Below are 14,903 nucleotides of genomic sequence, written 5' to 3' on the forward strand. Positions count from 1 at the left end.
GTAAATAAAGAAGATGTTGATAATTTTCAAAGTTAAAGTCCCAATAAATCCATTACAATTCCAGCCTCCTGTTCAGTTCTGTCTGTTTATAATTTTAAATCAAATACCTTCGATCACAGAGGTGGGAGCTGCATCTGGCTTCGCTCCACAAGCAAGGAGCGAAGGCGTCTCGGGGCGCGGAGATTGTCCAGACTCCGGGTGAGCTAGCATCTTTCACCCCGGATTAAGACAAAACCGGGGCAAAAGGAAGCTCTAGCCCTATCCGGACTCACTCACCTCCCCCTCTTTGCCCGAGGGACGAGGTTCCTAGCTGAGAGACAGCTGGCAGACGCTGTCTCTTCAAGCTTTTACACGCTCCCGGACGGGCGGCTAAAAAAGCCGCCATGCGATGCCAGCTGTCACCACCGGAAGTCATAACCTGTTTTGTTACAGGTCTGCCTGGAGCTAATTTCAGCTTGTCCCACATAGTGATATCAGAATCTTTCAAAGCTGCTGTGAGATAATTGTTTAACACTTTAAGGATAAATTTGTTTATATCTGTTTCAGCATTAAGAGTCCATTAGTTTACAGATCAGTCTGTGTCAATCCGTGTCAGGAATAATTTCTATTTCTATGAATTTCAGTTAAGATCTAGCCTATCGTTTGATTAGGTTACTTCATCCTTCAGTTTCTTCGTGGCTTCTTCCATATAGCACAATGCAAGAGAAGATAAATAAGATTCTTGCTTTGAAAGATGTGATTGTGATGCTCCTAATGAAGATGTTCTTTTGGGTTCTTAGGTTGGCTGATTGAAATTAGACAATACAACTTTCCTCCTCACTTCATATACATATTTGTGAGCCATCGGAATTAGTTTATTTAATTATTTATTTATTCATCATATTTATAAATGTAATCCTGCAGTACACAATATAATAAAGACAAGTATAAATGACCATTAAGCACTATTAAATGTTAATATAAATAAGACCACAGGAGAGTGGTCCAACAATCCTTTACACAATATAACCATCTTCTTAGATTTTTGGTTGGTGGCAATTCTAATTTTCGTGACAGAATCATGAAAGCTCCTATGTTAGCTCTTATTAATGACATTCAGTTTAGCAATCTTGTATGCTATTGGTCCTGAAACATTTGTAGTTTAAAACCGAAAGTCAGTTTGTCAACTGGTTTTTGTGTAGGACTGTTTTAAACAGTTCAGGACTATTCCATTTTTATCTAAAGTAAAACCACACAAGAACAATATTAGAAGTTGAGACCATATCTGGGGCTGTCAAAAATGTTTGTTCTTTGATGTCAGAATCCACCCCTCCAGACTTAGAGAAAAATACTTGAAAAATGGAAGGTTGATATTCAGTTCTCTCCATACCTGCTTTTTTTTTTTTTAAAAAATGCTCTTTAAAAAAAATCTGGATACTGTAAAAATTGTTCCCAGAAAGGGAATATTTTCAACCCGAAAGAACCTTACTGATTTCTAGCTAAGATCAAGTGAGCATGAATTGTCAAAACATAATACAATCCATCATGCAGTTGTGCCTTTGTCCGTACCCAGAGAGGGTAAAGTGCTCCTCCTTGCCTTTCAGCGCTCCCCTGTCCAGAACAGTAACTCTGCCGCTAAACCAGGACAAGTACAGCAGCTCCAGGTCCACGGAGTCCAGCAAGTGCCTGTTGCACAAGAGGTGCTGTATTTTTGCTTGCATCAGACTTGTGGTCCTCCCCAATTTCAGTCATTGCTTTTGGGATGACAAGAATTCAAGCCTAATAAGATGTTAGCCTGGATTCTTAAATTGTTATTGCCAACAATTTCTAAGCACCCTTGGAAATCTTCAGCCCACCATTCAGTTGGTATTTCAGTGCATGTAACTCAGAACTTAGTAACACTTTCCTTTCAACAACTCCCAGATTTGTGCAAGTCCTAAAACAAGCATGTAAGCATCTACTGTGGCCCATTTCTGTTTCATGTCCACTTCTCCCAATGGCAGATTGTATGTGTTTTATATGTGTTTCACAGCTAATAAAAATGTTTTTGTGGAACATTTTGTTGTTTTGCTTGTTGAACCATAATATCCTATTACTCTGTATTTTTAAGAACCAAAGTCGTCCCATGTGAGGGGTGGGGGAATAACTTTGTTATTTAAAATTAATTGCATTCTGTTGAATGTATAATGCATGCCCAAACAAAAGCAACACGTTTAAAGGCATTTTTCTGAAAATAATAATTTTGTAAGTTCTTTTTTTTAAAAAATTGCAGATTTTTCTTCTTCATTATAATGTGTTCTTGTGTAAGTATTCAAAAATAAAGCCTTGCAGAATTCCATAGACCATTCTTCCACAGCACCACAAACCGGAATACAATTTTTATTACAGTGCTTTGTGTAATTAATCCAGATCAAAAAGAAATGGTACTTCTGATTTAGGAGAAGTTTTGTTTTTGCCAACAATCCACCACTTACTGTAGATCTAGTTTTCCATAGGGATCAAATGCTGAATTACTTTACAGTCAGGTTACAGTCATGTAATAGGTAGACATCTAATAATGTTTCAAAAATTCCTCTGCAGAATCTAGGTGACAAATACTAGCCAGAGGAACTTGCACAATTTTCTCATGATAAAAGAATTAATTTTCTCCCCTTTAATGAAAGTTAAAATATTTTCCTACAGTTGGGCCAAGCATTCTACAATGGGATATATCATTACCCTTTCTTCTGGAGGCAGAGCTACCATAATAGATTCCAATATGCTTTCCATGAGAGGAGATAATTCCAATCTTGGTTCTGACTCTACCTTGTTCTGGATAGAATGCAGGTCTGCTAACTGCACTAGCCATCTATGCAACTAAAGTTCCATTAGTAGCCAGACTTTCCTCGCTTCTTTCTCTTTTAGTTCCTTGTCTTATACTATATTTACCTAGAAATTGGAATGAGAAGGCCAATAATCACTAAAATCATAGACACTTGCTACCTATGCGCATGTAGAGAACTGCTTTGTTGGCTGGAACTGAACAAGAGGGTTGGCTCTCACTGCATCAACCTCTGAGCTGCCCACCACAATTGCATGTTGCTTGTAGCTTCAGGAGATCTTGTCAGCTCTTTCCAGGAGAATCAGATAGCCTGGGGCATGCAAAAGGAAGGAAATGAATGGTTCTAACTACCCAATTCCTCTCTGTTCTTCACAGAAGGAACAATGATGCTTTAATGGTTCAATTGCTCAACTGCCAAATAATACTTTTTGAATACTGAAGATTCCTGATAATGAATTGATAATGATCAAATGGTCACTAATTAAGCTGTGGTCTTGCCATCTCTGATCTTTCTCCTCCTGGGGTTAAGATCAGAACCCCATATTGGGTTGGTCCAGAAAAGGGGAAGGAAGAGGGAGGACCCAAAGGCACTTTTTCTAAAAGGCAAGTGGACTTTCTTGGTTTTGTCTATGAAAACATTTCACTTCTCATCCAAGAAGCTTCCTCAGTTCTGAATGAATGATGTGGAATGGAAGGATTTATATTCTTTGCAGTTATCATTAAAGAATAACTGCAAAGAATATAAATCCTTCCATTCTCTACCAGTCAGCTAGCTCTTATGCTAGGTCAGGGGTAGGCAACCTTGAATTCTGGGAGTTGAAGTCCACGAGTCATAAAAGAGCCAAGGTTGCCTACCCCTGAGCTGGGTCAAGAAAAATATAGCATAACTCATGGCAAAATACATCCAGGTAATCCACAACACAACAGCAGACTAACTCAGCCATGAAGACTTGAACATTACCAAATTAAGGTCTCAAAACCAAGATGTTTGAAGAAATAGTTTCAATCTTTGTGGGACCTCCTAGCAAATTTAGTGATTCAAAAGATGGAGCAGTTTATCTCACACTTTCCAAACTAGGGAGCAGGGGCAACAAATCTCTTTATCAACTCTTGGTCCAAAGACTGTATGTCTTCCACCAATTTCTGCTAATGCCTGGGCTCCTGAAACTTATGCGAAGCTTCTAATTGCCTAGGCTGTCTTACTATTCAAACTTAGTCAATCTCTCAACGTCCCAATCACGGATCCTGCTGGCCTCACCCAACCTGCTAACCTATAGAAGATTTAATTTCCCAGATCCCAGCTGAAGGTCTATGGAGATTCTCACTCATCCAGGTCATAGTTATCTCAAAGGTGCTTTTTCAAAAGCAACTGGATTGTTTTTTGAGAAAGAAGAAGAAAATGGTTTGCTTCCAATCACAACCAATAAAGATTCTTGGATGAGAAGTGAAACATCGTCGTCTTCTTTCTCAAAAAACAATACCGTTGCTTTTTGAAAAAGCACCTTTGAGACAGATCCCAGCTGCTTACAACTATAGACCTGGAGACTGAATGTGGTTAACTTGCCATCCTGGGATTTAATAACACAACCATTAAAGGTAATCCTTGACTTACAGTTACAATTGGAACCAGAATGTCTGTTGCTAAGTGATCTGGTTGCTAAGTGAGTCACATCTGATTTTATGATCTTTATTGCTACATTTCTTGTTAAGCGAATCACTGTGAATGTTAAGCGAACCATGCAGTCATTAAGTGAATCCAACTTCTTTATTGACTTTGATAATTGGAAGCCCTGTAGAAAGTCACAAGTGGCCCTGGGACACTGCAATCATTGTAAATATGGGTTGCCAAGCACCCAAATTTTGATCAAGTGGCTACAAACTGTGATGGTTGTAAGTGCAAAGACTGATCGTAGGTTACTTTTTCAGTGTCATAACTTCAAATGGTTGTTAAATGAATGGTTGTAAGTCAAGGACTACCTATAATTCCAAAGAGGTTGTGCACCTTATATATGTACTCCCATACCAGGTTTTCTGAAGACAGCCTAAGGAACGGAATGTCATCAACATCAGCCTCTACCTCTCAAGTCCTCATCTTTTTACCAAAAGATTTCAGAGATGGACTATAATCAAGCTATCTCCACAGACTGGTGTCAGCACACTTCTCAGTCCTGACACCAATGATGAAGATGTCCATCTTCAGATCAAGTTTCTGAAGGAAAGACTCAGTGACAATACTATTCATGGTCTACCAGAATCTGTCACGAAACATCCTGCTAGTTTTTCCAGCCCTAATATGAACATTATTCAAGCCCATGCACAAAGTAACCATTAAACACTTAACATGGGGAGGACATTCATAATTGCCCTAGAAATAGGTTCACTGTTGGTCAAGAAAGAGTACTTGTATCATCCATCCCTCAGTGCCTAGGCCCAACTTTTATTTTCAAGGTCAGTTTTGTCTCCCTCAGGGACTTCCTTCTGCCCTAGCTACAAAACCTAACTAGAGGAATTTTGGCACAAATTGGACATCAAATGGAGTTATCGAGATCTAGCTGAGAAGGAGTTCAGAGTTTCTGACAGTTTCCTAAGGACCTTATAATATTCCATCTTGACTGCACTAATTGTAGTCCGGTGAATCAAGTTTGCACCAAATAAGCATAAGAGATTCAGAATAATCCTGCCCCACAGGGAAGAACAATTCATTCCACTAGAAAAGCAATCATTTTATCCACTTTCAACAGACATCTATAGGATTGCTACATGATCTTCTGTAATTTAACTCTTCTGTGCAGAAAATTGTTCTTAGCAAAAATGAGAGGCCTTCCAGATATAAATCTACCTTAAGGATGTTTATTCCCACTGTAGAATGACCTGGTTTTACTGTAGAAAAATGGTTCATTTGGAGTTTTCATGAAGGTCCTTTTTCTACACTGGAAGCAAGGTATTGAACCCACCCAGACATTCACACGCAGAGGAACTTGCAAACAAATTACCAGGGCCCCAAAACTTTTGAGCAATTTCTCAGATATATCTTTACCTTACTCTAACTTTTTAAAAATGTGCTTCTTTTGAGTTTTCTTCTGGATTGTTACTTTAGTACTAGGAGTGGAATTAGTTTCTCCAAAAGGAAGCACATTAGAATCTAACTCTGCTTCCCAAACAAGTGAGAGGGACTGTTGTAGAATGTCCTATCACTAGTTTAGAAAAAGGACAATCATGGAAGATCTAATGAATCATTCTAGGTCTTAGTAGCTGCTAGTATGTGTGTGTGTGCGTGTATATGTGCACGCATACTAAAGTCAGTTTTTGATTCCTGGTGACTGTCTGGGCTAGTTCCTGCAGTTTTCTTGGCAAAGTTTTTGAGAATTGATTTACCCTTTCCACCATCCTAGGGTTGAGAGAGCAGGACTGACCCAAAGTCACCCAGCTGGCTTCATGTCTAAGCAGGAGTAGAACTAATGGTCTCCCAGTTTCTAGCCAGATGTTTAAGCCGCTAGACCAGACTAGATCCCAAAGTACACTAATAGACTCTGGTGTATTTCATTCCACAGAGATCTGTTGTGCAGACAACTCCCACAACTCCCAAAGCAGGTACAGTGCAACAACTGGCAGTTCAAGGGCTCCAGCAGGTTCATGTTACCCAAGAGGTAAGTGTTTGTCTTCTGCTCTTGGGTTGGCCTGCATTTTCATTTCTTGTAACCTATAGCCACAGAGGCTTTCCGCCCTCAGAGCTACGTAACTAACGTCAGAGATGTTAAAGCCCTGTCTTTAATCCTCCTGCAAAAATACTCCCATTTGTTTCATTCAAGCGATCATAATATTCCTAATCCAGGATCAGTCTATCCTGTCCTCCCTCTTTCTCTTGGGGATGTGGTTTGTAGCCATCCAGAGATTCCCGCCACTGACCACTCTACTTGCCCAAATAGTGAAGACCCTGAGCTGTGCCAGTTTCTTGGTCTGAAGGTCCCGTTTGCTTTATAGAATATAGGATAGCCAGAGTACTGGGACCCTCTGTTCTCAGTCTCAACCTTTACATTCTTGTTCCTTTTTCCTTTAGCTCTGATTGCTTTAGTCTTTCTGTTTATTGTCTAGAATGCAGACAGTGGTCCTTCTAAGAGCAGTCAGCAGGAGCAGCAGCAGGAGCAACAAGGAGTACAGCAAAGCCTCTCCCTAGAATGCAGCAGCAGCAGCAGCAGCAGCAGTGCACCCCAGCTGACCAGCTGCTGTTTACCTGGCCCGGAGCACAGGCTCCACTACATGCACTCACTAGATTCTGCCTCGGAGCAGTGGGTGGAGCTGGTCCGCATGCTTCCTCAGCCACTCCTCTTGCCACAACAGAAGGTGGTGATAGAGCAGCTACCATTCCTCTCCTCTCATCACTCCAGCCCTGACCAGAGAGTCAAGATTCAGAGAGTCCCTCAGGTGCTAGTGTTTGGAACAGCAGCTACAGCACTTAAAGTAGGTCCAGCAAAGGGCAATAACCGAGATCCAAGAATAGCAAGTCCTGTGCACATCACTTTTTAAGCAACAGAAAACAGAGCAAACTAGCATCATTCCCTTTTCTGTGCCTCCAAAGGACTCTCATCTTAATCATTGGTGATGGTCAAATGGCAATTTCCCCTTCCCCATACCCTGCCAGAGGAGTTGAAATTCTTGGACCTCTTTAGGCTTAGAGTTGATTTTGTTTTACATAAATAAATATAGGAATAAATATAGGAATCTTAAGGGATGTGTGTGAGAGAATTGTTAGAAATATGATGGCCTAGGGCAGTGGTGGCGAACCTTTTAGAGACCGAGTGCCCAAACTGCAACCCAAAACCCACTTATGTATTGCCAGGTGCCGGGTGGGCGTGGCCCACTGGGTGGGCGTGGCCTCTGCTGCCCAGATCTATGCCTCCAGAGCGATTTCCCCCCCCCCCCGGCCAAGAGAGAGCAAGAGTGCAGGCGCATGTGGAGAGGCGGAGGGGAGCAGATGGCCCGGTCTCCCTCTGGGGCGATGGTGCGCGTGCCCATAGGGACGGCTCCGCATGCCACCTGTGGCACCCGTGCCATAGGTTCGCCACTACAGGCCTAGGGAAAAGGGAGAAAGCCCTAAGGATTTTCCTAATTTATCTATTTCCGGCTTTCACATCTTTTTATGACACCACCATTAAGCCACCATTATCCATGGTGGCACAGTGGTTGGAATGCAGTATTGCAAGCTGAATCTGCCTACTGCCAGAAGTTTGATTCTCACCAGCTCAAGGTTAACTCAGCCTTCCATCCTTTTGAGATCAGTAAAATGAGGACCTAGATTGTTGGGCAATATACTGACTCTGTAAACCGCTTAGAGAGGGCTGTAAAGCGCTATGGGGTGGTATAGAAGTCTAAGTGCTATTGCTATTCGTGGGAAATATATACCCTATTGTTAAACAAATTTTATTTTGGTGGACTTTCAAGACATGGAAGTTAAAATATAGGTTTTAATAGCTAGTTAGGATTTCAGCCTGGGTTTGTGAACAAGGTTCAATCTAAGAAAGTGGAATATTGAAATACTAAACATAAAAAATATTTTCTTGTAAATAAAAGAAAACTGAACATCTTTGTAAAAGGTCATTTTGCACATCATGAGGGGGAAACCTAGTACAAATAACTGCAGTCAACTATAGTTCTGAATAATTATATGGTGTATTGTTATTGTAATATTTTACTTCCAAGAACTTAGAGTACTTGCACTTTTTACTATAGCTCTGTGCTTTGACATATGGGAAAATTTGCTTTGCCTTGCATTCCTTTCTTAATTATTGTACTGCTGAGCTTATTTTGTCTAATCAGAGGACCTGCAGTGTCTTTCACTTACACAAAGAATTCTTATTCCATAGAAATTCTGGGGTGAGGGTTAGCCTTTGATCAGAGAATCCATGATAACGGAATGTCAGATGCAGGATAAAGGCAATGCACATGTATGGAAGAAAAAGGGATTCTGGTGGCCCAGTCTTACTTTAGAGAAGTATATTGGGAGGGGAAAAAAGGGAAAGGGACAGTAAACACGGCCTTACTTCTTAATCTCAGTTCGCTTTTCCTTTCCTTCCCACTGCTTATGTGCTCAGGTCCAGCAGCTTCAGCAGGTCCCTGTGCAGCATGTCTATCCTAATCAGGTTCAGTATGTGGAAGGAGGAGATGCCAGCTACACAGCAAGTACCATGTGAGTATAAAGAAGTCAGTCTTATCCTGTCTGTGCTACCCTGAGGCCTAATAATTTAATTGGTCAGATTCAGGGTGCCAAAGTGACTGCTCCAAAAAAGGGCATGCTATAGTTTTTCACACAATGGCAAAATGTTTCCATGTTGTGTCTAAACCAACAGATTCCATATTATTTCTAAACCATAGAGATAACCACTATTCCAACAAAAGATAGAACCGAAAATATTTTAAGAAAGACTCTTATGCTACCTTAAACACCAATTGATGTATTGTGCCCCAGTTGTATCTGATAGGTTGGATTAGGATGGGGTAGGAGTGCCCTTTACGTGCCAGAGAAAACCTGGCAGGAACAGGATGCCTGGTATGCAACTATTGGTATTTTTTACAGAAACCTTTAAAAAAATTAATCTCTTGCCAGCGATGTTCCTGCTTCTTGAACTTTCCTCCTCTGTGTCTGTCATACAATTCTGGATATAGGTAGTTGAAGTTTTCTCCTCTAGGTTGCTGTTTTTCCCCTAATGTGTGTATGTGCTTATTTGACTGTATTTCTTCCATTTCAGACGCGCCAACACTTACCCTTACACAGAAACCCCTCTCTATACTCAAAACACAGGAGCAAATTACTATGAATCCCAAAATACCCCAACGCAGGTCTCCAGTCCAGCAACCTCACAAACAGTGGCCAGCAGTGGCTCGGTACCTATGTATGTTTCTGGAGGACAAATCATAGCCAATCCAAATGGAAGCAGCAGTACAGCAGGAGGAGGAGCAGCAGCAGCAGCAGGAGGAGGGGGAGGAGCAGCAGCAGGAGGAGCAGCAGCAGCAGCAGGAAATGGTGCTGGTGGTGGCAGCACTGCTGGAGGAGGTGGAGGAGGAGGAGGAGGAGGAACTAGTGGCGGCAGCAGCAGCGCAGGGACCTATGTGATTCAAGGAGGTTACATGCTAGGAAGTTCAAGCCAGTCCTATTCACACACCACCCGTGCCTCTCCTGCAACAGTAAGTTTTCCACTAAGATATTTGCTTGTTGATTCAAAGGAATTGGAAGTTACTTTTCTTGCTGTCAGTGCAACTAATCTTATTAATACAGTGATTTTCCATGCCTGTATTTTGGAAAAGCAATATTTTGTTGGCAGACTGCTCTAAAAGATAGCTTAGTGCAGGGCTTTTCAACCAGTGGTACGGGTACCACCTGTGGTACATTGGCACCTGGCAGGTGGTACGCAACCATCCTAGAAAAGTGGTAGCGGGGGAGGGGAATGAGCTAAACCGGTGGTAGCACTGCACAAGCCTGAGCGAGAGATGGCTGGAGCTGCAGGGCTGTCAGGGCTCAGCGGAAGCACCAGGATCAGTGCCGCTTTCCAGATGATCGGCGCTTCTTTGGGGCTATCAGGGCTCAGTGGAAGTGCCAGGATCAGCGCCAGGCTCCAGCTGGAGCTTGGTGCTGATCCTGGTGCTTCTGCTGAGCCCAGAAGAAGAGCCGATCAGCTGGAATGTTGCAGCATCTCCAGGGTCTTGTGATTTACATTCAGATGCTTGGCAACTGATTCATATTTATGACGGTCACAGTGTCCCAGGGTCATGTGAAGTGACCAAAACCTGCTGCAACCACCCAGCAGACGGGGGGAATAAAAACCAAACACCCCCTACCCCACCCTCGCTGCCAATCCTCAACAGAAATACTCACAACAATGAAAACCTCGGACAGGAGGAAGAGCACCGCCGGGCGGGCAGGCAAGTGTCTTGCTTGGCTGTGGCTTGGGGGGCACTTTTTTCAGTGCCATTGTAACTTCGAACAGTCACTAAGCAAACTGTTGTAAGTCGAGGACTACCTGTACTTTATCACTTTTTTCCTTTTTTGGGGGGGTCATCAAGTTTTTGACACCTTGCTATGCGACTGGTGGTACTCAGATATTGCCATATCCTAAAAGTGGTACAATGGGTGAAAAGGTTGAAAAGCCCTGGCTTAGTGTACATGTTGCCCACTACTAGTCTCTCTAAGCAAGATCCAACTGTAAGAGAGTTGGGCTATTGTTAGGTTACACCCTCAACTCCCGAAAAGGGTACCTGGGATAAGCTATCCAGAGTCATTCAAGTGAGATGAGTGGCCGTACAAATTGAATAAATAAATAAATGAACTGACAAATGTATGGATAGCACATTATGCTAACAGTATATATTCTGAATATACTTCAAGAGTTTACCTACAATCTCTCACTAACTTGAGATTTTGGTAGCATATTTTTTTTTTTTAAAATGTTTCCTCAAAATCAAGATAATTTTTAATTCCTCAAAGTTAATTTTCCCACAAAACCCCAGTAAATGGTCTGAAACCACAGTTTCTAGTTGATTTAAACCCTCTGGCAATTTCTCAGAAGATTTCTTCTGGTAAAGAGGATTCTGTTTTTCTGTTATTCTCAGTGAATAACAGAATTTATTTTGAATTTTACTTTGGAGGTAATGGAAGGTACCTATTGCTGTTGGTAGGTTTTTCTGCTGCACAGTTCTGTGGTCATCTTGGTTGATCACACTTTGCAATTTGGAAACGTCTGGGGGGAGTTAACTCATGGGGGTCTCCCTTTGGGAGACTTGACTTTACAACAACCAAAGTTACAGCAGCCAAAGATTCTGAATCTGTTTTTAATCTCCCAATGGATTCTTGGTGGAGGCAAGACAACACAATAAGAATAAGGGTAACATTTTTGTGCCTGCTGATTGTAGCTCAGATTTCATACATTTTTCTTTCAGGCCACAAAGGGAACATGATGAATTAATTGTTAGAATTAGTTTTTGCCTAATTTTCATCTTGTATAAGAATTGAAAAATATCTCAAAAGGCACTTTTTTCTTTTCTTTTTTCTTTCTTTCCAAAAGGCAAACTGGACTTTCTTGGTTTTTTCCTTTGAAAACATTTCACTTTTCATGCAAGAAGCTTCTTCAGTTCTAACTAACTAGTGGGGAATGGAAGGATTCATATAGCACTCTAGTGCTAACGACTAGATGACTTTAAAGAATATAACTATAAAACCTTCCATTCTCCACCAGTTAGAACTGAAGAAGCTTCTTGGATGAGAAGCAAAACACTTTCAAAGGGAAAAAAAAACCAAGAAAGTCCAGTTGCCTTTTTTTTGGGGGGGGGAAGCACCTTTGGGACAACAATGACCTGGATGACTGAATCTCCATAGAACTGAAAAGTATATAAAATGCTTAGTCACTTCTCTGCTGCTTGCCTCTCTTTAGAACCATTATAATCCATAAATCTCTTCACATTGATTTCCCAAATGAGATTGATTAAATATTTCAATGTGCATAGAAAGAAAATATCTAAACCTACCAACATGGATAGAAAGAAAAATGTACTAAAACGTAGTAAAAAAAGAGCAAGGAACAGTTAAGGGTAGTTCAGGCAGACAAAATGCAGAGTTGTTTTGATGAAAATAAAATGTTTATTTTGGAAGTGAGTGATGGCAAATGAAAGTAAAAGTAATAAACATTTCAGCTGGAACTGAAAGAATATTGAGAAGATTATTTGGGATTAGTCAGAATTGGCAAGGGTGGTGGAGTTCAGGGTGTAGGAGTGCAGGGCAGCCAAAAGGGGAGAAATGGAGGGGGAGAGCTAGGCAGTAGAAGGAGTTGAAGCAGGAAACGTTAAAGGCTTGGGAACGAACTTGAAGGACCTGTGAACTGCACTCCTGTTGCTTTGTAGGTCCAGTGGCTGTTGGATAACTATGAGACTGCTGAGGGTGTGAGCCTTCCTCGCAGTACCTTGTACTGCCATTACCTCCTGCATTGTCAGGAGCAGAAACTGGAGCCAGTCAATGCAGCATCTTTTGGAAAGCTGATCCGCTCAGTATTTATGGGACTCCGAACTCGCCGGCTTGGAACCAGGTAAAAAGATGGAAGGCTGTGTAAGTGATGTAAAAAGGTTTTGTAAGCCAGCATGATTTCCTCCATATAAGGAAAAAACCCAGCATAAGTATTAAATTTGTGTTTCTGTTTTTATACTGACAACTATTAAGAGGACACGTATTGAAACAAGTATTTGTTTTGGGAGGAACTGGATTAGCTATAAAACATGGTTTTTATGTAATTATGGGGAATAATATTAGCTAGCTTCACAAAACATGATTAATCAGATAAACCTAGCAGCTGCATTCATACAGTACAACCTAATTGGTTTAATTTTGAATTCTTTATTACTGTATACCTTAGCTTTGCATATGACGCACTGTTATTTGATCAATTTACAGTATAGTATTTGATGCTAGGCCAGAAATAGTTTAATTCAATAACTAGTTAAATATTCTGTAAACAGAATTGGTGTTTCCTCAGGCCTCCAAGGCTGAAGAAAGATGCAGGTTCAAATCTCATTCCAGTCATGAACTCACTAGGCAGTATGGCATGAATAATAACAGCACATTTGATATTTTGGAATATTTACACACTTCATAAACTTTACTGAATCAGTGGTCCCCAATTTTTAGCAGTCTTGAAATTTTGTGAAAAAGTTAAAGGCACTGTCAAAGAATGGCTACCTTATATTTTTCCATAATAGTCACAATATACCACTTTCACAGAGGGATAAGCTGGTAAGGCCAGAAAAAAAATTACTTGTCCAACACCTTGAATCCAAGATAGATGATTAATTTGAACTTCACCCCTTGCAAGCTCCTTAGAATGCTAGTTTTTATTCGGTATTCTTTTCATGGGGATCATCCTAGTCTTTCACTCCAGTTTTTCTCTCTTCTAAAAACATAAACATATAAATGAGAGGGTTTTTTTTTCTTCCTATCTAAGTAAGTTACCTTGCAAGCTTCCCCTATTCATAATATTGTTCTAACCTGCTGCTTCCCTTCCCCAAACTGGGCTAGAATGTGTTCATGTTGTCTTTTCCATTCTACCAAGTTTATATGGCAGGAGGGACGTTTCCTCAAAATGTATGGTTATGGTTTAAGCAATTTATATACAGGTTTCTATTTTCATTTTTCTTTCAGAGGGAATTCTAAATACCACTATTATGGGTTGCGCATCAAAGCCAATTCCCCATTGCTGCGGCTCATGGAGGACCAGCAACATCTGGCCATGAGGCAACAGCCTTTTTCTCAGAAGCAACGGTAGGAGATTGTGCAGGTGTTCAGTGACAGAGGACATGTTCATTGGTTGTGAAGATTCTTATATAAATTTGCCCACAGCCCTAGAAATCTAATACATGGCCAATTAGATCAGTGGTATTAAGTGGTTTTCCAGATTTCTGTTGGAACTGTTAAGTTTTTCTGCTGTCTGGTTTTGTAGTAACCTCCATGATTTGTCTTTGGAAGTTCCTGATTAGTACTTTCCCCTATCTTTTTGTTTAAATTTTGTGCAATCTCAGAAGAAGTTCCTTTCTATTTACATCCAATTTTGGATATAGTTTTGATAGGGCACCACTACATATCTGTCCTGATATTGTCATGGATCCGACAGATGAAACTCTTCAAAGAACTTCGAGGCATTGTTGACCTTAAAGAATCTTTATTTGAGAAGCATAGCATCGGCACTAACACAATCAAAGTCAAAAACTGGATTCCCGTCCCCTGAGCACATAGTATCAAAGCACAATTCCCTCCTCCAATTAACAGTAATAAATCACATTCTCCAATTAGTTTGAAATGCAGGCTCTCCCTCCAGTTCTCCAGCCCGCCAATTCTTATCATCTCTTATTTCAATAACCTTGGTTCACACACTAGGTCCAGTATTGTTATGTCTAACTAAACTCTCATGCACATTCTTCCCCCCCAGCATCATCTAACTCTAAAAGTAAAACATAAGAAGAAAATGGTTGCATCTCTAAGTGTTGTCAAAGCAAAAACATCCGATGTTAGCAATGTTGACAAATATCATGCATACTGCACCCCTTTCCTTACTATTACTGTGCTCCAAAATGC

The 14,903-nt window shown here is 40.9% G+C and overlaps 1 protein-coding gene across 1 annotated transcript in view; it reads left to right on the plus strand.

Moving 5' to 3' along the window:
• RFX1 (regulatory factor X1) overlaps window positions 1–14,903 on the plus strand; it is a 48,225-nt gene that overhangs the window by 19,021 nt on the left and 14,301 nt on the right. Inside the window, exons 5-10 of the mRNA XM_015827457.2 lie at window positions 1,584–1,679; window positions 6,352–6,447; window positions 8,890–8,984; window positions 9,544–9,979; window positions 12,686–12,867; window positions 13,974–14,093. Of these exons, the coding sequence (XP_015682943.1) occupies window positions 1,584–1,679; window positions 6,352–6,447; window positions 8,890–8,984; window positions 9,544–9,979; window positions 12,686–12,867; window positions 13,974–14,093 (1,025 nt within the window). The remainder of the gene's footprint in view (window positions 1–1,583; window positions 1,680–6,351; window positions 6,448–8,889; window positions 8,985–9,543; window positions 9,980–12,685; window positions 12,868–13,973; window positions 14,094–14,903) is intronic.

This window comes from Protobothrops mucrosquamatus, unplaced genomic scaffold (genome assembly GCF_001527695.2).
Source record: "Protobothrops mucrosquamatus isolate PMUCROS unplaced genomic scaffold, P.Mucros_1.0 scaffold_215, whole genome shotgun sequence".
Classification (NCBI taxonomy): Eukaryota; Metazoa; Chordata; class Lepidosauria; order Squamata; family Viperidae; genus Protobothrops; species Protobothrops mucrosquamatus.